At 36.0% G+C, this 24,709-nt stretch overlaps 1 protein-coding gene across 10 annotated transcripts in view; it reads left to right on the forward strand.

The window, feature by feature from the left end:
* Positions 1–24,709, forward strand: part of LOC140166813 (MAP/microtubule affinity-regulating kinase 3-like) — a 120,674-nt gene that overhangs the window by 7,245 nt on the left and 88,720 nt on the right. For all 10 annotated transcript variants that reach the window (XM_072190330.1, XM_072190382.1, XM_072190614.1 and 7 more), the window contains exon 4: positions 3,402–3,455. In XM_072190330.1, coding sequence (XP_072046431.1) covers positions 3,402–3,455 — 54 coding nt within the window. The remainder of the gene's footprint in view (positions 1–3,401; positions 3,456–24,709) is intronic.

The raw sequence follows: 24,709 nt of genomic DNA on the forward strand, positions 1-24,709 counted from the left end.
ATGTGACCTTTTTTAGGGGTAAATAAAGAAATAATATGGCAAGAAGCAAGGAATTTACGAGAGACTACTTAAAATAAACGAAAAGGTGAATTTCCTTATCATTGCCTCATTGTTCACGGAATTCTAATATACACAGATGAACATGTAGGTTTTCACACTCTCAACATACATGTACATAGCCGTATTTGTTCTTGTTCGTTCAATTACTTCAGAAAATGGAGCAGAGACTGTTAAGCAGTTAGAGCCACTCTCTTTGTGCAGTTTAACTTGGCATGACCCCTCATCGCTGTCTCATTAAGAGTTTGATGGGTTTTTCACATGATAAAGGCCAAAAGAATTAATGATAGATCCTCATTATTATTATCAGAATGAATAGGATAGAAATGTAGAGCAGGCCACACAGAAAGGGTCATCCATACAGTGAGTGGTTATTTTAAGAACCAAAATGTGAAGGGTTCACTATATTAGGTGAGAACATAGATTTTATATACCATATTTAAAATCTATGGTGAGAATCAGGGGTAGCGCTAGAACTAAACACTCCAATGTCCGCAGGGACCCCCGAACTTGCATAAAATTAAAAAGTAGGGGGTCCGGAGTAGAGTTTGGTGAGTCAGAGTTGCACAAATGCAGCATAAATAGTATGTCTGCAATAGCACTAGATTGAAAAAAACTGGGGGTCTGTAGGGACCCTTGAACTTGCAGAAAATTTAAAAACAGGGGGTCCGAACTCTATTTTAAGTGGGTCTGGGACCCCAAAAAGCAACCTAGCGCTTCCCCTGGTGAGAATGAGTGAACCAACTCATTGAGGAGTTGGTGTCAGAATCAGGGGTAGCGCTAGAACTCAACACTCCTGAGTCCGCAGGGACCCCGAACTTGCATAAAATTAAAAAGTAGGGGGTCCGGAGTAGAGTTTGGTGAGTCCGAGTTGCACAAATGCAGCATTTAGAAATAGTATGTCTGCAATAGCGCTACATTGAAAAAAACTGGGGGTCTGTAGGGACCCCTGAACTTGCAGAAAATTTAAAAACAGGGGGTCCAAACTCTATTTTAAGTGGGTCTGGGACCCCAAAAAGCAACCTAGCGCTACCCCTGGTGAGAATGAGTGAACCAACTCATTGAGGAGTTGGTGCCAGAAGGTCCTATCTGCAACTGCTGCCACATGTCAGCTTTTTTTGAACTACATGTAGTACAATATAGAATGTAAAATTGTCTGATTTATGTCTACAAGGCAGCTATTGGAGATACAGCTTTCTTCCACTAACCAGCCCTCGAATTAACCCATGGCACCCATGGCATTTTGCCGTGGGTGCCCATCCCCACTGCCGTAATGCCCTCAAAATATGTCCTTTACCCAAGGCAGTCACTTGCCGTGCCCTCTGATGAAGTTGCCGTCGGTGCCCCAGCCCTGCCCCTTCATTATAAAATCATCTATCTATGTTTGTGTGTGTTTTCTTCACTTTTGAGAAATTGCCTTGGTGCCCTTCTCAAATGTTCAACAGTTGCCATGCTGCCCTCTTGAAATATTACAAACTGCCATGCTGCCTTGCCTTTTCAGTGAAAATCCAAGGCAATTATCAACTTGCCCTAAAAAAGTTGCCATGCCCCTTCAGATCATTAATTCGAGGGCTGCCACTAACTAAACCTTTGATTATTTTGATACTTGCTTTTTAGAACCATTGTACATGCTACATGTACTTGCAGGGAACTTGTATTTATAGGCCTAGAGATTTGTTGAGAATCCTTGTGGAGATTCTTCCGAACTGATTTGTGTGAATCTATATTGATTCTCTATAGATTACATACAAAGTAAATGCAGAGAATCTAATTCTAGTAAATTAGGGCCTACTGTTGCTTGAATCCAAATGACTTATCCCAAGGTGATAGGTGAATAAATAGTAGCATCATACATGTATTTTAAAAATTTATCAAGATTTCAGACTTTCAATTACAAAATTACAAAATGGCACATTCTGATCTGGATTTTTTTTTGGGGGGGGCCTACATGTACATTGTACATACAGGGGAATTTAACAATGACTTGTGGTTCGGTTGAAACATGATTGAAGCTGAATATATTGTGCTTATCAAAATTATGACATTATTGTTTGTTTTGTTTGTGCACAGTATCAGGCTAGGTAAACATCACTATCAACACAACCAAATTTATTAAACAATGACTCACATGAATAGCAGATAGGGAACCTTCCAATAAAACACCAAAACGTTAAATTACAGAAATGTTTAAGCGGGTGTGACCCGATCAACAGCTTCATCCCCAAGATTTTGGAATCGGAAGAAAGCTCATATGTATGTTTCTCATTACCCCAGTAAAATTTAATGCACATGATATATGGTGTGAACAAAAATGTGGTGAATTGTGGTAACGTGCACCAGATTTTTGAAATGAAACTATGGTATGTGTTGTTAATGCACTTTTACCACCATGCTCAGGCAAAGAGGATGACAATGTCCCTCATGGACCGAATTCTAGTATTAATTGAAATTGTGCATACTGTATGTAGGTCTTTGATGACGTATGATCAGGCAGCAGTGAGTCCAGTGTACAATACACAATGGATTCATTGCACTTTTTATTGATTCAGCTCTCCACAGTTAAATAACATGTGTATCCCATATTTATAATGGAGTAATTTCTGACAAATAAACAAAATGAGCTTGCCATTTTTCCAGCTCTTTTTGTTTAAAAAACAATATTAACGTTATTTTTCTAGAAATTACAGATATATATTTTGATTTATTTTATTGCAATTTGTACTAAATTAGGCCATTCTTGGCCAAGCTCGAATGTACCTGATACATCCATTTAGCCTACATGTACTAAGCATGTACACAACCTTGTGTATGCAATCTTGTGAACCGCATTATACACACATCCGTTTATCGCAGAGCTGCAAGTGTGCCGAGTGTTCCTTCCTTGACCAAGAATTGCCTAATATACCTACTCCTGTCCTTGTATGTTACATTTAGATTTCCAACTTGCATCGTAGAAAATGTAAAAACTAAAACAGTCCAATTTCAAATTGTTATCGGGTGAACCCTGGTGCAGCAATATGTGTATTAATAAACTGTGTGTGTAAATGTTGGAATGTGATACAGGCAAAGCAGTTATTAAAAATGCCTCCAATCATGATGGGTAAGTTTGCAAGCCAGGGTATATTGTAATTGTAAAAGAGGTTGCGGAGTGTTGATTGGGATGGGATGAGTGTTCGAGAGGGACATGGGGAATTGGGGAAGGGAAATAGAAATGAGGTTCTGGAATGGCATGTTTAGGAGTCTTAAAAATAATTTGAAATTTATGTTCTGTACATGTATGATTTTATATGAAAACCCATGATTAATGCAGTTAATTTATTTTTCTCCATTTCATTTCTTTCCAGGTTGCAATCAAAATAATTGACAAGACACAATTAAACCCTAGTAGTCTTCAAAAGGTAAGAAGTGTGCTGGAATGTGTGTGTGTGGGGGGGGGGGGGAGTGAGTTGCATGGCTATCCAATTGCAAGGACTTCATCAAACCCATATGCAGGACCTTGAGCAGTCAAGAGGACGTAAAAACAGGTCTTTGGATGATCCTTTTTTTTAACAGGTCAGAAAGGGCATGTCCTACGTGTAAATTATACCCCCTCTGGAAAAATGTCATTTTCAATGACAAATAACGAAAGACCTTTGAGGACTATTTTTATTAATATATTACCGATTTTGTGGGGACTTGTACACATCAACAAACAGAGGACATTTGTGTTTTTCTATCATTTTTGAGGTCCTGAGAATTATATGTATGCAAGGCATGTGAGTGTGTGCACTTTCTGTTCATTTGCAATGTATCCATTGAACATGTGAGTGGGGGGGGGCATGTATGTGTGGCATTTGTCTTTGTATGTGTGTGCACATTATTAGTTAATATTATGAGTGCAAATTTGTGTAAATATGAAAACAATAATCCACTTGAATGTATTGAAAAGTGAACACAATCTGGGATTGGTATGTACTGATACAATGTTAATAACTTTTGGTTGTAACACTCTATCATTATCTACTTCCAAATTCAAATCCAATGCTTGCCTTACAATTACATGTAGTCTCAAGTTATAATTTCTCTTGAATTCCAACCTTAACTGTTAATTAAACAATGACTTTCTACTCTTTTTAAATTGTAATTAAATACCGTATTTTCTCTAATAAACCCGGGGAACATTCTCGAAAGGAGGTTGTTTATTAGAAGTGAAGTTTGGATGAAAAAAATTGTGTAAATGTAAGTTGTCAGGGAAATACAGGTCCCTTGTGGTGTACTTCCTGTTTAGGTTGTATTTTTATCACAAATTACTTCCAGGTCCACCACTGGTCCACCAGTTTTAAGCTTACCTGGCATTACAATTTCTGCATTTCGTCTCGGTCACTTTTACTTAAAAAATATTTGGGTATATCTATTAGAGAGGGCTGTTTATTAAAGAGAATACAGTATATAAATTATAATAAATACAATATTATTATTACAATATTAACTGCAACATTTGATAACATAAAACTAGCTAAGTAGATTTAATGGGAAGTACTGTGATTTTAGTAATGTGATTTTTATGTCAGATATTGAATAAACATGATTGAACAAGGAAAAGGAAGCAATCCCCGATGATGTATTTGAAGAAAATAATACCAAATAATATCACATGTTCCCTAACTCTAAGTAATGAAAGGTAACATGATAATCTCAATAGTTGTAGCTGTCATTTGAAACTGTATACATTTGCACACTTGTTTATACAAGAGGTCGATAAACTGGCTACAAAATGTTTAACTGAGGAAAACTCCAAGTATTAAAAATGACATTTAATTAAATACTTTTTACTTCAAATATTATTTTGTTTTTCCTCGCATGTACAATGTACATTTTTGTGTGTTCATTAAACATGCTTACATACCGTACTGACGCGAGTATAGTCCCACCTTCGAGTAAAGTCCCACCCCCAACTTTTCGAAAAATTTCAGAAATTAAAAAAAAAAAATAATAATAATAATAATTTTTTTTTGTAAGTTATTTATTTTTCAGCTTTGGAGTGTCCCAGGACCTAGACCTAAATGCTAGGATCATGGTTAACCTAAAAAAAAAAAAAAAATAAAAAAAAATTTAAAAAAAAAAAAAAAAAAAAAAAATTCAAGATGTTTTGTATTTTTAATATGAAAATTGATACTTGGTATTCATGTCATAATCTATTCATGATTTCAAAATGCATTCAAATTCAATGCATTTTGAAATCATTAATAGACTATGACATGAATACAAATTATCAATTTTCATATTAAAAATACAAAATATCTTGAATTTTTTTTTTTTTTTTTTTTTTTTTATTTGAGTATAGTCCCACCCCCAATTTTGAAAAATGTTCACCCAAAAGCGGGGTGGGACTATACTCAAATCAGTACTGGTACATGCACTGATACATGTATGTGTAGAGCTTTATTCCAGGAGAGATGGAATTTATTTATGCTGATGGATTTTTATCCCATATTTGTGAAAGCATCCTTGATGTTTTCATTTGTTGTAAATGGTAATGAGATTTGGCAGTGGAATATATACATATTTGATACTTGATTAACTTTTAATGATGGCAATGATGATGTCATTTTTGTTGCTCATGGTCACTGTTATTTAGGGGTTTGGTAGGTTAGGTGTTTTTATGCTTGTGAAAATCTTTAGATTGGTTTTTATTTCTTGTCACCTTAAAATATTGGATGAAGGGAATTTTGAATGAGGTTGATTGCGAAACGCCTCGTTTACATTAATAATAAAAAATAGATTAAAGATATTGTGCGAAGTGTAAGGTTGTTGGCCAGATTGACAGCCTCATCCCTACCTCAATTTACCGCATTGTTGATGAGATTTTGGTATCATATGATGGATAATATTATTTTTTTAATTAACATCCCCAAATTTATCCGATGTTTGAAATGGACATGTTTCCGAAAATCGGGCCATGCAGGAAAATTCTGTAAGCTTAGGCCAAAAAAAAGATTGTTTGCTTGTCCTCCACAAATTTATCAGAATTGGGTCGGTCGGGCTGGATTAAAAAAAAAATTTAAGGTCATAGCCAAAACATGACTGTATGCCTTTAATTAGCTTAATGAATAGGCCAAATAGTTGTGAATCAGGATATTTTTCTACTGTAGGCCTATACTACTTCATTCATGTTTTTAAAACAGTTTAGAAGTGTGTAGAAAGGATATCAAAAATTTTTGAAAGAATTTTTTAAATCCAAAATTAGGGTTGGTATTCATTTGTACAGTAAGGTCAGTCGGTGGAGGACAAGCAAACAATCTTTTTTTTTTTTTTGGCCTTACTAAATTAGTAGATGATACAGTACGTGTCTGTGGTCAGACTACCTGTATAAACCGATAGTAATAGCATCACAGAGTATCATGCCAAGTGTTGGCTGTTTGTTAAATGCCAATTATGAAAATGAAAGGCTAGTCATGTTAATAAACTGCACACAGGTTTTGACTATCATACAGGTCTTGTTGTAGTCAATAACATGTATGACGAAGTTGGTTTGTTTGGCCATTTTATAAAATATTGAATTGAATATAAGAATGTAAATATTCTGAATCCTGAACAAGAATTTTAAAATTTTCCCTTGATCAAGAATTTATTAGATTTAGAATTGATAAAAGGAAGGGCAGTGTTGGCCATTTAAAAGTCGGTATTAAAAATTTGACTCAACCCGACAATATGAAATACACATGTGTAATCATGTATGGGAGACATATTCTTGTTCAAGTCTAAAAATACTAGACATGTCAAAAACAAGTGGCTCATTCATGTTCATGTGTGAAAATAGACAGTTTGTTCTTGTGCTTGACGTATGACATCATTCATTCCATGCATAAATTTAAATCAAAATCAAACGGTAACCAACCAAGCTGTTAGAAAACTATGATATGCTGGTGGGCGGAAGAATGACAAATGCCACTTGTAGTATGAGCCACATTATGGTTGATAGAGGCAGGTTTTTGCAAGTTGATATTTTAATGAAGTTGTTATTTAATGTGGTTGGAAACGCTAGCTTGTTAAGTTGTGTCTGTGTGTGTGTCTACGACTACGTCATGATCTGGCTTCCTCGGCTGTTTCATGTTTTGTCTGTTTTTCATTGAATGTTCAATTTATATTGCCATAAATCACAAAAAGTCTATTCAGCGCATCTTCATGAAAAAAAAAGTTTACTCTTTAAGAACATTCGCCTATCTTCAGTAGATAGCAATAAATAATATTACATGGACTTGAAGGGATCACCATAAACTACATGAGTATTGCCTATCTTCAGTAGATAGCAAAAAAAATAAGGATCATGTGCTGCAATTGCATAAATTACCTTTGATAAACTTTATAGTCAGAATATATGTTGATGTTTTACAAATTTAATTTATATTCAAATTCCTTCCTATTGAGTGATTGGCTTCAGGAGCGATTTTGTAGTGAAAAGAATGTGTGATTCTAGGATTTTAACTTTGTTTCAGCAACATAAGGATTAGCTTGGCATTACAAAATATACATTGTTCATGCATTGCGTACAGAGGCTCACGCTTTGATGGAATTAGAATTTATTCTTCAAATCTTATCTAGAGTTGTATGTTTATACTGGGCACTCTTTATTTTTACCAGTATTTCCCGGTAATGCACAGTCCGATTCACCAACAACCAGCATGTTTCTACTGATGCTTGAAATAAGGGTGGTGTAAACTGGGAGTAGTGAAAATGTTTTCCTGGCTTTAGGCTGCTGTTGGAATACAAATTACAATGGGATATATAAAATGCACATGTATAAATGAGGTACAGCACCCAGCAACCATTAACTGTTGTGTTTCTACAGGCAGAAATTCCAGGTGTCAAACCGCAAGGTCTACCTCTACCCAATGAGGTGGACCATGGTTGCTGGGTGTCCACACTGCATCACCCTGAATCGATCTAGATCTGTTTATACTGAGCATGTGAACCGGTAACCCTTAAACTGGGTTACCTGCTAACCGTCCCCAGTAGAAACACACAGCATGTGGGGATGGGAACGAAAAAAATGCATGTACCGTTAAACGCACACATGATCTGTTAAACGTTTTGCAATTGCGGTAGACACGTACACAACTCAACATTGATGCGTGTTAATATGTTAAACACATGCATCACTGATGCGTTAAACATTAGAGAAAGTAAACAGAATAACACATCCCTAACAGAATGTATATATCTTGCTGTGTGTTGAATGTGCATGATTTTTTTGGAAAATCAATTTTGATTCTTTAGAAGTCCATTTTGGGAGAATCATTGTGACAAAATTGATTTGGGCGAAGTTGTAGCCTTGAGAGAATGCAGGGATCATGAATGGACAGGAAATAAAAATCCCTTTAAAAGGGAGAGCTTGGCCTTGGAATACCCAAACTTAATGAAATATATCATATCAAATTAATAGGAAAAGTTGGAGCCATTGAATGACTGAATGATTCAACAGACCATTTCACAATGTGTACTGTATTCCATATGAGTGCCTTTCCGGATTGCATGAAAGTGCCCCAGTGATTTATGGTGTGGACTTTGATAAAAGAGATCTGATGAACAGTGAGGTTCATCGGCCCATTGTACAATGTCAGAGAATAATGTCTATCCTCTCCTCTGTGATTGGCCATGACATGTGTTTTGTACTGTTCATATTTCTACAATTAATACTGAATAGCTACACTATGTAGCTTGCATGGAAATTATTAGTTTGACATTAAAATGTGATTAAAAAAAGAAGAAATAAGCACCCCTGCATGGTATCCTGAGCTTAAAATTTAGGGTTGGAGTACTGTACTTGATATAAGATTCAACAAATTGGCAGATGTTAAAGATTTAAACTGTTGAATATGAGACTGATGTTATTTTTAGATCATGATGGTAATGTAATGTTCTTCCTCCGCATAGAGCTACAAGATAATGATATGCTCTGTTGCAGTGAACGAGCTGGCTTTGTACATTCATATAAAGGGAACTTTTTTCGCATGAACATACACATCCATAATCCTCATTGTACACAATATACCTGTGAGAACCCACAGTATTCTAGTGTTCAAATGCGTTTTTTTGACTATGACTACGGGTGTTACTTTGAATAGAATCTACAAGAAGTATCGCTCACTTTTTGCCATCTAGAGTCTATTTGTCTAGATTCTATAGTGTGTCTTGCCTCAAATTGAAAGTCGCACCATGATGGATTTTGAATCGGTGTGTTTACACAGTTGCGTCATCAGCGTACGTACAAATCGCCCTTCTACGCGTGTGTATACCTCACAAGAATAGGTTTGCATGCAATTTGAATCTGCCACTGTGAAATCCAACGTGGCGTGACTCTCAACTTACGAGACAGACTTTGGGAGCTATTTTGTGAAATTTGGGGGCAAATTTTAATTTCCCCTTGATCATCCATTGTTTATTTTGGTCCATGGAGATAGACAATATTAGCTTGACAGTTGACACCCTGAAATACTGTACGGTTAGCCCTACTAGACCCCTTTTACAATAACCTCTGAAAACCACTCATTACCTAAGAACCACACCTCCCAATGCAGCTCAAGAAACAAGTATTGGGTATATGAAAGATTCACAGGAGTGGTCTTGCCCTGTTCAATTATTTATGTATTGTGATTTGGAGATGAATTGTACAAATATTGTGGTACTTACAGATAATGTTTTGCACTCGCTTGTTTGTCATGTGCATACAATTGTACACTCATATTATATTTATTCAAAGTTCAATATATGTTCTGAGAGGATTGGGAATAGCAAGCTTGTGTTCAATAATCAACAAAACCATTGATGTAGGCCTGTCTTGAAAGAGTATTTTATGTCAGAAGAGCAATCAATGCGGAACAATGATACATTTGTAAAGAGCATTGATAGAGACTTAATTTCCCATGAAATGAGATTGTGAAGCAGTTCAAACTCTGTTGGTTAGGTACCTTATAAGATGATACATAGTTTTTTGAGTTCGTGTTATGTAATGTATTCAAGAGACAATCAGGATTTAATGGGATTTCCTGATTTTTAGATATCCATTATCCACAATATATGTTGGTTTTAAATTCAGATATCAATTTTCATGTTACGCATAATTATATACAAAAACACTATTGGACAATAGTTGTCAAAGGACCAAATCTGCAAGAAAGCTTGTACGCAACTACACATTCATGATGTAGTTCTAGGTTTCGGATGGTTTAAAATTTCAAGTTTTTTGGAATAAGTTGGAGGATGAAGCTATGTATCACAAACCCTCAATTTTGGGCAACTTTTGAAGATTTTCCATGCAACTCAACTTTTGACTGTTTGCTGTCCAACTCGGTGTTTAGAAACAAGTAGGTGACTTTCAGTATATTCCTGTCCCATGGAAAGCACAGAAAAATAATCTTTTGGTTAGTAATTCCGGACTGACCATACATGTAGCTAAGGACCCTCCCCCACCCCCACCCCCCCCCCCCCCCCACACACACAAAAAGGTCTGAGGCCTCTGGGAGCAACAACAACAAAAGCTATATGTCACAACTTACTATCACAAGGTTCAGATAGCTTGTATTGTTTATTGCACAAAATTATTCACTAAAATATAAGATGAAATTGGGCTAATTGTTGGTGATTTGGCCAGTGATTTAGGCAAAAAGCAATGAATGTGCACCGTTGTTTATGGCCAATCACTCCTCTATGCTTATTCTCACAGTACCGGAACCTATTTTTTCAATGCTTGGGGTTAGTGATACTTTTTACGTACAATGTAAATGTATGCAGTGCTGTGCATGATTTGCAATAGACAGGCAATAGAACAATGGGCCTTCATGAATACATGTATGCAAGGAACATCGCTGAATAAAAAAAATCATGGAGACTGATGTACATGTATTTGCCTTTTCTCTCCATATTCTTCTGTGAACTTAATTCAGCACTTCAAAATGTAAATACATTGTTGTTGAGGGTAAACGAAAGGAACTCAAACCAAGCTCAATGTGATATTAATGTCTCTAGGAGCAAGTGCAACACAGACCAAACGCAAAACAATGTAGGTCCTGTTTGATTTGTTTGTGCTACTTATTATGTTCCTGAAATTACATACAGTAAGTTGTGCATTATGATTGAAGCCTGGGATTGCAGTTCCAGTTGTTATTTGATCATCTCCATAGTAATACAGAATCGCATACATACATGTATGATGTATGTATTGAATCAATTTGTCAAAATGTATTCTCACTATTTATTTTAGACTGAACTGAATAAAAGTTTAATAGTGAGTGATGTTATGTCCTGAAGAAAAATAAAAGAGTGTTATTTTGAGACATAAAGGCGTGCATTCTACTATTGTGTGTTTACAGTATAGAATGGGGTATATAGCCTATTGGTATTGAATTTAGGGAACAAGCATGAACATAATCCATGTGGACAGTTGCCATGGTTACCAAATAAAATTTACAAATCATGAAATGCACGCAGTACATGTACTCTATTATTATTGGTGCAAATTAATACACATGTACATGTATGTCGCCTGCATGTACATTGTACTGTGATGTACAGGTACATGTAGTCTTGTACATGAGTGAGTGGGAGTGTGTTTGTGATTCAGACTTAATCGAAGGCTAATTAACGTTACTGAAAAAGTGGTTAATTTTCATGTGTAATTTTTTGTTCTTTACCGCTGTTTTAAACTTCAGATAAGCCTACTTCGCTTTTTCTTAAATTCTCAATTTTTTAAAGTTTTTGTACTTGGAAAATAAAAATGCATTTTAAGTATTTGCATGGTTTTAATTTTATGGTATTACTTTTAGGCCCTATATGAGCACTGAGCAGTTGAGCACAAAAAGTGCAAAAATAAATGTGCTGCAAAAATTTGCATTGTAACAGTATTAGAGTTCAAATGATGTAATAAAGAAAACAAGGTGAATCGTGTGTCAGCGATATGATTCTTTATAATTTGGGAGGTAATTGAATTAATTGGTTTACTTTACATATTAGCAGACCAGTGCATTCATTCGGCTATTCCAGTTGAAATCCATACACCTATGGAAGACATGGCCTTTAATTTCCCACACAGAGTGTGAATTTCAAATGGGGTTACCTTCATGGGTGATGCCATTTGAAATCTACACCCCCTACATGGGAGATTAAGGCCACGTGTCCTCCGTAAGGGGTGTATGGATTTCAACTGGAATAGCCCAATACACTAGTAATAGTAAATAGTTGAATGATATAGATCGCTTTACACTAGTAGAGTTGTTCAATTCTTCATGTACAATGTAGTGCCTGTTTTTACTGCATTTAGGTACGATAAATGTTTTTTTAAACATAAATTTCAATTTTTTCCATCACAATTTCACCCAAATTTAATTTGCAGAGCCTCTAACCTCCCTCTCACTATGTCCCTGATTTCACCATCAAAATCAGAAGTAATAAGTGGATACAGTGTAGTTGTAGGGTTGAGCATATAGGGTGTACCAAATTTGTCAGTACCATCCATGCAGTATTGAAAAAACAAGATCTTTTCCTTGCATCAGTGTCACAGGAAAAAAAAATTTGCTCAAAATAGAATTTTGATTTTCAAAGATTGAATTTCATTGTTGTATTACTGGAATGTCTTTGAAAATCTTGTGGCCACTGCCCTACCATTACTAACCATTTAGAGACAGTGTACAGCCTTCGTCTCCTTCCTGTCGTTTCTGAATATTTTGAGGTAGGTAAGATTATGCTGGTTGTGACACTGGGATAGTGACAAACAAGATTTGCACGTCTGGCAAGTAGAGATGTAATTTGAATTGGATTTGGTTTTATTTTACATTTTGCAGACCAGTCCTTTCCGATGTAATCAGAGTTCGAAGGAGAGCTCAGTGCAAAAAAGAGCACATCTTCATTAGCTCCCATGGGTAATGTTGTAGGCTTATATAAATTTGCAATCTTCTTGTTTATGAATAACATTACCGAGGAGAGCTAATGGAGATGAGTCTTTGTTGCACTGAGCCTTCAATGTGTTGTATGAAACCTTTCTGTTCATTGGCCAAAAGAGTAGCCAATCTGAATTGTAAGTTAAAGTCTGTTCAATAATGAATTCTATTTATGATTGAATCGGGGGTCTTCAAAACATTTTGTACTGGGATATGCCACTTTCGGATGCTGACTTTCTCTATACCTTCTTTTTGCTGTTTTTGCTACCCATCCGTATACCAAAAGCATCCAAAAATCACCCAAATTTGCCCTAATTGGGTGTTTTGCCAAAATGCGCTCAATTTGGTGCATTGGGTTTTGTACAGACCAGGACAATTACCAGTAAGTTCTTGTACATTTAAAGCTAGTTCAATTTTTCCACAAGAACATAGTTTGAAACTGGTGGGACTCGAACTTGTGCCCTCGCACACCAGAGTCAAGGGATCTTACTGATTGAACTAACTGGACTAAATGCTAAAAATTAAAAAAAATTCTCAAATGGATAATATGGTCCTCTTGGTAGAGCATCGGTCCGGTGATCCGAAGGTCCCAGGTTCAAATCCTGGATAGTCAGTGAAATTTTTTCACTGGCTGACATTTATGTATGTGTTGACTTGTGTTAAAAACCTTTCTCATATGATCCTCTTTTGTTTTGGAAAGCATGTTTTGTTTTCTGTGACTTGAAAAATGGTCACAAACTTTTAGAAATACTCCTGGTTTCAGCAGATCGAATATTCATGTTTACACTTTAACATTCACAGGATGTGATAGTAAAAAGTGAGACTTTGCCCTTGGGAGATGAAGATATGCCTGTACAGGACATGTTAAGTGCATTGAGACTTTGCCCCAGAGAGATGAGGGTGTGCATAATTAGTGTTTCAGCATTGAATGATTCTGACAGGGGTAATGAGTAACAAATTAGGTTGGTGTCATAGTGCACAAGTTGAATTAGGTTGCTGATTTGCCCTACATGAGATGCCTGATGACTCTTTACCCCTTATCGCAATGATTCAGGCATGTTTCAGTATGAGGTAATGCGTCAACTTGCACTTAAAATATTCATGTTCATGTGCACTATACGCATAATTTTTATGCCGGTTAATTTTCACATTGTATACACTATACAGTCATTTATATCCCTGAGTGTCAATTATTGGCCTGTTCTGTCATGTCATGTGTCACAAAAGTTGCCGATTTCCCCAATAAAGGATATTGGTACTGACACTTGCCTGTTGTAAAATTGTGTAATTGCGATAGTTTTTCAAGCAAAAGTACCGTAATTTTGAAGGCATGCTATCAACAGACTGCCAAGTCCTGCTTGTGCTCCATGTCAATCCAATCCAATCCTAAGCTTTGTTATTGCCAATATCTGAATGGATCTACATGTATTTAGAACATTTTGAAATTTCAAATTCAACTAGAGACCAACAAGCAAGGTCTGCCACGGGGCCCAGCAAAAGTGGTAAGCACTGATATATAACTGAGGACACACACATTTGTTTTTTAATTGCCATTCAGTTGACCTTTAACCCGAAACACGGGAGCTGTACTATCCAACAGCGACCCTACTTATACCCCTCAAGCGTGGACCTGCTGTATATTTGCGATCTTCTGATAGTTATTTCATCAAGGACCTCAGTTCTCAGTTGTTGTGTGTCCATGTTTGTTCTGTATGCTTCCTGTGTTTATCCTCATTTGGTGGGCCATATAAACGCACCCCACTCAACCCCCCCCACACACACACACACACCCCCCCCACACAGATAGTCTGGAGGTAGGGTAGTAACTCCGTGCACAGACTTGTGCAAAAATATACACGATCTGTACCAGTATAAACACATATAAACACAGGGAGTTTCCATATATGTGACTCACTACCTTTGCACCAGAAAAGGTCAGCACTATTTCAACAGATTATCGGCAGTGACAATGGTATGCTCCAACGAACCAAAAGCTTGTCTGTTTAATATGCCCTGCAAGTGTGGGTATGGGATTCATAAACTGGCTGTGTAGGCAGTTAATTTGTTTATTAATGTGCTTTTAAATTATACTGCTCATTTGCACTGTACAAGCTCGAAATAAAATAAATGACATGTGGGCGTGTGGAAAAATTACGGGACTAAACACATAAAACATGTTGATAGTGGACAAACAATCGTGTTTTGCTATGTGTACACAATTTTAAATATTGTTTTAGGTAAAAGAACATTTTAAATTTTGATATAAAAAAGAGACAAAACCTATGGGTTTTTAGATACATAAATGTTGAGAAATCAAGCTGGCTTTTCAATATATAAAAAGATCTTTTGGCATTACCTTTATCAGCAATCTAAATAACAAATTTGCCCCCTTCCCCCCACAAAAAAAAACAACAGGCAAATTGCATTTGGTAGTATTTCTGCCCTAATTTCCTCAGTCCCAGTCCATTTTACATACACCAGGCACAAAAAGAAACTCGTCAGTTATATTCATCCTTGCTGTTCAATAACTTGATAATTTTGGATTATTCTGAAATATACATTTTGTTAATTGGACTTTTCTATCTCATATGACACCCTGTTCGTGAACATTGAGCAAGAATTGACCAAGATAAGCGCCTCCAAACTCTCAAACCCCAAAATGAAAAGTTGCAATTTTAACGACTCAATTGTGCCTGTACACTGTGTGCTTTATTGATTGACCAGTGGTGTTTGTGTGCAATACAACGATACGTTCCCATTGAAAATCGTTGAAAATGCAACTTTTGATTTTGGGGTTTGAGGCATTGGAGGCGCATATCTTGGTCAATTCTTGTTCGTTTTTCACGAACAGGGTGTCAAATGAGAAAGAAAAGTCCAATTAACAAAATATATATTTCAGAATAATCCAAAATTATCAAGTTATTGAACAGCAAGGATGAATATAACTGACGAGTTTCTTTTTGTGCCTGGTGTAGATTTCAAACAAAATAAAACCATCGTTTTGAGTACTACCTAGATGAGTAATCTTTTCTGGTCGTAGATTTCTGGTGGCAGAATTAATTCTCCCTCCAAAAGCAATTATACGATATAAATGTCCCCTTAAAGAAAACGTAGCAACCCAGCTCAGGATGGGAGTGTGGGCAGGTTGCTGGTCATTAGTAATGGTCACTTTAATATCATTAGAGGTTTAGCCTCTCACTTGTTATGTAAATCTGGTGACAAATTAACCGTAAGGTTGGATCACGGTTGCCAACCATTTTAAGGCTGAAGGCACTTTACTGATAGCACATGAGCAATAGTTTTAATGTTGTGGACAAGAAAGGGGAGGGGGGTTTCAAATAAGCCCAAATTGTATGTTTTGCTAGTCATGCAAAGAAATAATCTATGATCATGAGTTCAGATATTTTTTTTTAGCGAGGTCGCTCAACAGAATGCCAATTTTAGAACAGTCCAACGGATTCTAAGTCAGCTGTTTCATTTAAAATCTGTACACAATCCATATGTCATCCTGGTTTAAAAACGAGTGGTGATTCATTTTGAGCATATGAATGCCTCACATATGTTTGCTGTAAATACTGAGTGATACATGTAATTCACAGTAATTGTTATCATTATCATGTACATTATAATTGCATCAATGCTTCTTTTAAAATTGAGTTAAAATTGAGTTAGTGCATAAAGTGTATTCAGAGCCCATCAGTACCAGATACTGAATGGCTACCCTGGATAATAAAGATTGAAAAAAATAAGAAAAAGGAAAAAAAGGCTGATACAGGTGTATGAACATTTGAAGCCATACACCCCCTTTAGGTAGACGTGACTGTAATCTCCCTCACAGGGAATATGAATTTGAAATGGGTTTACCTGAATGGATGATTCCATTTGAAATTTACCCCCTTATGAGGGAGGTAAGGTCATGTCTTCTCTAGGGGATATCGGGGTGGGGGGAGGAAAGAGCCCAATGTAAGCATTGTAAAGGAATACAAAATATGTCTGTTCATCACAAAATGACAATTTAGACAAAAATAGGGTGTAAAACCAATATACTGCCACTGCTGGAGTGACAATCGGCATGTAGTTCAATGTCATCCAATGTGTGGCATTTGTTTCTAACCGATGATAGTATTTTTACTGTAGCCCAAGTCTGTGTAAAAAGGCTCTAGCTGGCAACACTGGGTAAGATATTAATCAATTGATATTTGTCACCTAATTTGGTGGCATATTCCGATACGTCCACATGAATCACCATACTTGTGTAAACCGGACTGGCATATGGGTCGTATAATCCGAAAGTAATTAGCTCAGTTTCAATTAGTCCACTGTACTGATGATAGTCATGAACAACATTTATGAATTCACCATTTAAATACATTGTATCTGCCTAGTGAATCGTGTACATGTACAGCAATATGCTTTAAATTGCTAGATGTGGTTAAAGGTGGGTGACCCCACAGACGAGAAAATATACAGCCCATCCACCAGCAGGCCAAGTCCCTGTGCTTTTGTATGCTGTGAATTCTCGCTTATTCATAAGGGCTGATTGTTCAATCGGCTGTGTGTAACAATTCACTTACGCGCTGCACGTTGTTTGTCTTCACGAAAGACTGTAAAAATATGCAGTATTGCGTAGCAGTTTTCGTCTCTCGCACTTCATAGAATGTTTGGCGCTCATTAAAGGGAGTCTGAGATTGGTGATTGGTCTCAATGGTCTGTAATTTTCTCGTCTGTGGGTGACCAGAATGGGTGACCCGAATGATAGCCTCATCCCATCTCCCACTTTATCTCATCAATATCGAATGTTGGCATCTCACAACCCTGGACAGTAAAATTTTACACATGAGATGTTTTAATTTGATGGTATGAACAAAAAAGCTTAGTACTAGCCTCCTAAATGGGTACAGTATTATTTTGTGATACACATTACTTTCTATATAAATCGATAAGGCGTTCGACTATGGTGCGAGAGGTTGCGAGTTCGAACCCTGGTGGTGCCTAGTACGCTCTCGTGGGAAAAATTGAGTTAGCTTGAAATTCCCTTGGACAAGGAACTCACTGCTAATTTGTCTCGTTGTAACCCGTCACGAAACTCGGGAGCTGATCCTGGTTGCGATGGTTATTTGTGGAATGTCTAGGGTGTGCGCTCTTGAAGCAGCAAAGTCCCTGAATTGTTGTTTAATGGTTTATGGAATGATGTGGGGCCATAGTGGTCAGCGACAACCTGTTAAGTGTGCTGAGGCTTGTGGATCAACGTCTAGGCGTTGTGCCTGTGCGTAGCGCACTATAAATCACTGCGCTTTTTTTATATTTTATTTTTTATTTTTTATATGAAATCCAATCTCTAGAGGGTAATTCAGAACTTAGAATCAGACGGTTTTGATATTAAATAAAATTGGATCGATTGAGCCCATATTTATTGGTCGAGCTATATATGAGTCCAATATTTTTAAAACTCGTAGCGAGACCAATAAATATTGGGCGAAAAGCATTCAATATTTTCACACACTTTGATTCATCAAAACAATGGTGGGAATAGGATAGGAACATAACTACATGATTAAATTGGATCACATACCTTTATTAATGCAAATATCATAGAGGAATGCATCCTAGTTACTAGTAATTTGTACAATGTAAATGTTAATGTTCTACTAATATGTTACGTGTACCACTTGCAATGAACTCTTTTAATATGGTGTTATCAATAATTATCATCCCCGTCTTGAACCTGGCAAGTTGCAATAGGGATATGTCAAAGAAAATAACCTGGTTGACATTGTGTATGAGGCTGTTCAAGCAAAGTACATGTAAACTAATATTGACATGGATTTTGTAATTTTAATTGCATTTTCAACCATTTGTGCCTTACATTTTTGTACATGTAAGTAAATCATCTGAAGGGGGGTGCTTAGTAATTACCAAATTTTGGAAATAAAAAACAATAAGTAAATCATCTGAAGGGGGGTGCTTAGTAATTACCAAATTTTGGAAATAAAAAACAATAAATTGTAATTCAGGAAAATGGCAATGCTTGTAGGACAAACATCACCAAAGATTTTGCTATAGTATTATGGCTAAAAGTGCACCGAAAGGGGGGTGTTTAAACAGAAAAGAAATGGAGTCACCATTCAAGAAATCCCATTGGAGATTAAGTTCATGTCTAATACATTGTAGGCATGTGTGGATTTCAACTGGAATAGCCCAAATGACAAGAAGCAAATGTCCCTTGTAGGCAGTGTCCGAAATAAGGAAAATATGGAGGTTATCCCGAGGATAACTAAAGCATAAATTCTGCTTGTCCTCAATACATTTTGGTTGTCCCCAAAATGTGTCATACTTTTGGAGGTAAAATATAGTGGTTGTCCAGGGGATAAGTACATACAATGTAGCTCAATATGGTTGTCCCCAGTGATTTTTGGACAAGAGGACAAGAGGATAAGTGCTTATTTCGAACACTGCTTGTAGGGATGGGAAGTAGTTGAATGATAATTGCCTAAAAGCCGAGTGGATGAAACGTTATGGACATTTGGATGATGTAGAATGTATTGAAAAGATGTCACTCATTCAGATATAAAATGATGAATGCCAAGGTGTAATGGCTGTAAGTAATGACTGTAATATGTCTGGTGATTTAATCGGCTTTTTTGTTTGTTGAGTTTGGCAACAAACAAGAATGTTGTTTTCCGGAAATTTTTTTTTGATTCTTTTGAATGAAGAAAGTGGTTTTCAATGTAGATATTTAGAAAGCACTGTTTTAATGTTTTATGTATTCTTTGGGTATTGCGGGCTCCACAATATACCTTCAGTTCTAATGTGGAATTACATTTGCCGAGGAATTTAAAGAAAGTTGAAAAACCATACATCCTATTCAGACCAAGCAGGTTGTGTGGCAGATAAAGCCATGGTAACTTAGCTTAATTTGGAAATTAGGATGCAGCAACTTACACTTGGTATCATATCATCCATGGATGCTAAATTTCTTGGCAGGTTCAGTCGTCTCCATTTTGAAACATATTTGAACATGCTTTATCTAGTAGTTGCACTGAAAAGCACAATAATTTAGTGCAAATATAGTCTTTATTATTAGAATATAGATGTTACCTATGGATATATGTTACAAGTATAATGGATTGAACTGGCAATTGCTTTGCATATATGAAAAGGGTAGCAGAATCTTGTATGTTGTTACTGTTAGTGATATATCTTGTTAGTATGTATGTACGGGTCTCTCCAGAAAGGATGAGAAGGAATTGTACACCTTAGAATGCGGATAGACTCATGGGAGATGGGATATGTGCATTGTTGTGAGTGACTTTTATCTCTTTTTTGTATCATTCTATACTGAAGATTGGGGTTTAGTTTTCAGCATGATGGCGGTGATCGTGTCGCTGCCGAGAGAGGATTACCTGGAGTTTAGATTCAACATACAGATACACATTTGTGTGTACGGTACTGTTCAGTTCATAAAATTTCAATAAATTAATATCGTGTTTGCACTTGTTGCGTGGGTGATACACAGGATCACTTGATACAGAAATGCAGAGATATCTTCGGTGTTGTTCAACTCCCACAAGCAAGGCAGGATGCCTTTAAATGTAATAATGCATAGCAGGTCAACTCCCTGTACCAGAAGCTATCCTCTTGAAGTTTCTAAAGCTATATTTTCCAGTCAATCAGTTGCCAAATAGAGCAGCCATGCATATAACATGTATGGCAACTATTTGTGGATGGTTTACGTGGATGTCAATAATTTGCATTCAGTTTAAATTGTTTTCTGTTTCGAGGACGATTTATATCATGCTCAAAAAATCCTAATCCACATTTATACGGAGAAATTTTGCTCCGTTCAATCTCTTTTATCAACTCATTTTATTCACCACTTTTCAACCTTTTTTTCTTCTTGATTATTTTTATCTGATTTGCATTTCATAGGCGGTACGAAAGGAAAGGTCAGTATTAAAACCCCAACGTGACCTGATCAGAGTCAATTAACGAGCCTATTTTAAAAAGCTTCATTAACAAAGACAAAGTTATCATTTGCATAGATGCTTATTTTCTTCTTCAATCTGCTTATGTTGCATACCTGTAGAGACTACTATTTATTTATTTATTTATTTATTTATTTATTTATTTATTTATTTATTTATTTATTTATTTATTTATTTATTTATTTATTTATTTATTTATTTATTTATTTATTTATTTATTTATTTATTTATTTATTTATTTATTTATTCACAATGCAAGATTTCATGTTTTGATAACAACATCATAATATCTTCTCTTTAGGTATACATCTTAGTAGTTCCTTGCAAGAGTTCCTTTTTTTTATTTAATCAAATTTCTGCATGTATTTTTTTCTTTTGTGATATAAGAAGTCCTTGTAAAGTATATAACATTATCCATTTGTTGTTTTTATCTTTCATAAATTCTCAAATTTTGTATGCCATTTGATTGAGATTGGGCTATCCCAGTTGAAATCTGTACACCCCTGTGGAAGACAAGACCTTCATCTCCCCCACATAGAGGATGGTAGATTTTAAATGGGGGTAACCCCATTTGAAATTCACACCCCCTGTGTGGAAGATTAAGGTCATGTTTTCCATAGGTGTATGGATTTTAACTGGAATAGCGGAAATTTGTTCTAGATGTGTATTTATACATAAATGTACATTGCATTTTAGAGTCTTACAATTTTTTTGATTTCAGAATTTTTTCCATTACATTACGTTAAAATTTCATTCAAAATGAGTTTAAGTTGACCATTAAAACATCCGCTTGAACCTGATAATTCACAATTTTCTCCATTTCATGTACTATCAGTATTCACATCGGAAGACAAAGTAGCCTTAAATGTTTGCATCACTGTGTTAGTAATTAATGTATACTTCCAATTAATCAGTGACACAACAGTATTCAAATACTACATGGTTAAGAGAGGAAATAGGGAGAACTATTTTTCCCTGAGGTACAAGCCTATCACCCCATACCTGGAGGGTGAGGGGTGATAGGCCCTAACCTAGTACCAAGGGGAAAATATATATATTTCCCTGCTATAAACCATGCAGTATTTGCTTTGTTACATAGTACTTTGTCTATGGGGGATGAGGTAAATAGTCAAAACTATCGCATGGGGAAGTCCTTGTCAGTTGTGATTGACCAATGAATTGGCATGATAAGCTCATGAATATTTATGAGGTGTAATGATAAGTACTACATTGTAGATGGTATCAAATTTGTTGATTTCTTAATTATTCATTGAGTTATCATTCTGGACCATTTGTGTGACCAATTCATGTTTAATTTCGAGAGTGTACCCTTTGTTGTAGATAGGTACATGTACTTGTTTTAGCGTGTGTCAGTCATATTTTTCAATGTTGAATTTATTTCATAAGATGGATATGACTAATTCATAGATAATTCTTAAAACATATTGATGCATAAATATGAAATAAATGTCAGTGTAAATACCCTGTGTTGTGTGTAGACGTATGTTTTACAATGTGTTGATAATGAACTTTAAAAACAAGGTATATATAAGTTTGTGTGGGTTTATTATAAAGTAAAACTGCACTTTTGTACTAAAATGAAATATGTTAAGAATAGTATGTGATATACCTTCCATAAATATACATTTTGAACATAGGTTTCATCTAGAGTTTGACAGATCACGTTACAACAAATGTATAATTACTGGCTGTCCTTCCTTCATTTTTTGAGCATGATTGGATCATATTTTTACATCAAACAAGTATATTCTGTGAGTGCTCCTCTTTTGTACATTTAAGAAACGTAATTTTGCTGTCCCTTTCGCACCTGTACACTAACCTTTTAGTCCTTCCGTTATTCTAACCTTAATCAACTGTAGCCCTTTATAACATTACCAATATACTAACTCTACTTGTAGTAACATTGTAACCCTTGTGATAAGACTTATAACAAACTTAAAGGTGCAAAGGGTAAATATTCTATGTATGTACTTTGAAAGCCTGTTTGGTCATTGTTGTTATTGCATTGTGAAAAGAAATTTTGTATTTTTAAGGATGTTCAGATTTCATCACAAGCTGCATGTTTCTACTTGGGAATGGTTGCCAGGTAATGCAGTTTGGTTTGGAGTGTTTCTACTTATATAATGTGCTCAGTAGAAACAGATTGGTGTGATGCGGTGTTGACACCCGGCAGTTGCCTCCTGAGGTAGATCATGCAATGTAACTCCTGGCATTTCATAGTTGATGGTTGTACCAGGCAAATTACGTGGTACAATGTACCTGAAGTTAGGCAAACTTTTGACGCACCCATTTTGTTTCAAAAGGTTTTCACTATTTTCCGGTTTACCTCTAAAGTTAACTACTTCCGGTAGATATCGCAACCCTTATGTTGAGCATCAGTAGAAACATACTACTGGTTGTTAGTGTATCGGATTGTTGGTTGGCCAGGAATGCTGGTAATAAGTCTGTGGAGTGTCCAGAATAAACAAGCAGAATATGAGCATAAAATCAGGTAGAATTTCGTCACAAATTGCAGGGATCCAGGGTAACAGGACTTTTTTTTTCATTCTTACTTCAAACCATCCGGAAAAACATTTTCCTTGAAGTAAGTGGATGGTCAACTGAATGATGAATTTAAGAATCAAGGTTACAGTTTTCTTATAAACAGCAAAAAAAGACCCATAAAGCTTTCTTTTGAATGAATATCCATTTGCCCCATGTCAGCATAGTCAGAATTTATTTCCATCCATTTTACATGTTATTTGTGTGGCTTTTTATAAAAGCCAATTTTTGTGACAACTCCTTGATTAAAATTTATGAAGCCCTGAATCAAGGAAGAAAATGCAAATTACGTGGATTAATCATGTAAGGATAGAGAGTAAAATCAATACACTCCGGATTGGTCAGCAGTATAATGATGACCGCTGCCTTTAATTATTCTGGTTGGAAGTCATTGTCTTTGAGGCTCAACCACCAAGTGCCCATTGATTATTTTGTTCTGTCCACATTATTATCAAGTTTAATTAAAATTGAATTTTGTTGAATATTAATTATTTTATTACCTGCAGGGCTCACATTTAGCACCTGTCCGTTGCCCAAAACCAGCTTAAACATTTTCGGCAAGCTATAACTCCCAATTTTGCATTGTCCAGTTGTAAAATACAACCCTCAAATTATTCTTGACAGCGCCCCTGTCAACTACAAGATATGTGTTCCAGTATCTGTGCACAAACATTCACACACATTTTGACCCTTGAGAACTTGGATTTGACTCTTTTTGTTTTGACTCTCAAAGCCATATTATAACATTTGTTGAGGAGGACGCCCTCAATATTTGTCAAAATTTTACACAATTCAAAATCAAGACCCTACATGTAGGTGCTGTAGCTTTGGCAAAATCCGAGATATTGAATAAAACGCAGGAACTGTCATTTTATTATTACGATGGAAATATTAGTAAAACCTATACGTGATACAGTACGTTACATGGCGTCGGGGACGGTGATGTGATCGTACTATAAAATGACCAAAGGAGACCAGGAGTGATACTTATTGTACCGACCAAGTTCCACCGGCAGAGATGCAACTTTTCAGGTTTTGGCCTGAATTCAGGTTTTTTGTGAGTCCAAATTCCTGCATTTTTATTTATTTTCAGCCTGTTTGGGGACTTTTTGGCCTGCATTCACATACTTTTTCAGGTTTTTCTCACCAGTTTCAGGTTTTTTGAGTAAAATTGAGTGGCATCTCTGCACCGGG

The sequence above is a fragment of the Amphiura filiformis genome, chromosome 1, assembly GCF_039555335.1.
Source record: "Amphiura filiformis chromosome 1, Afil_fr2py, whole genome shotgun sequence".
Classification (NCBI taxonomy): domain Eukaryota; kingdom Metazoa; phylum Echinodermata; class Ophiuroidea; order Amphilepidida; family Amphiuridae; genus Amphiura; species Amphiura filiformis.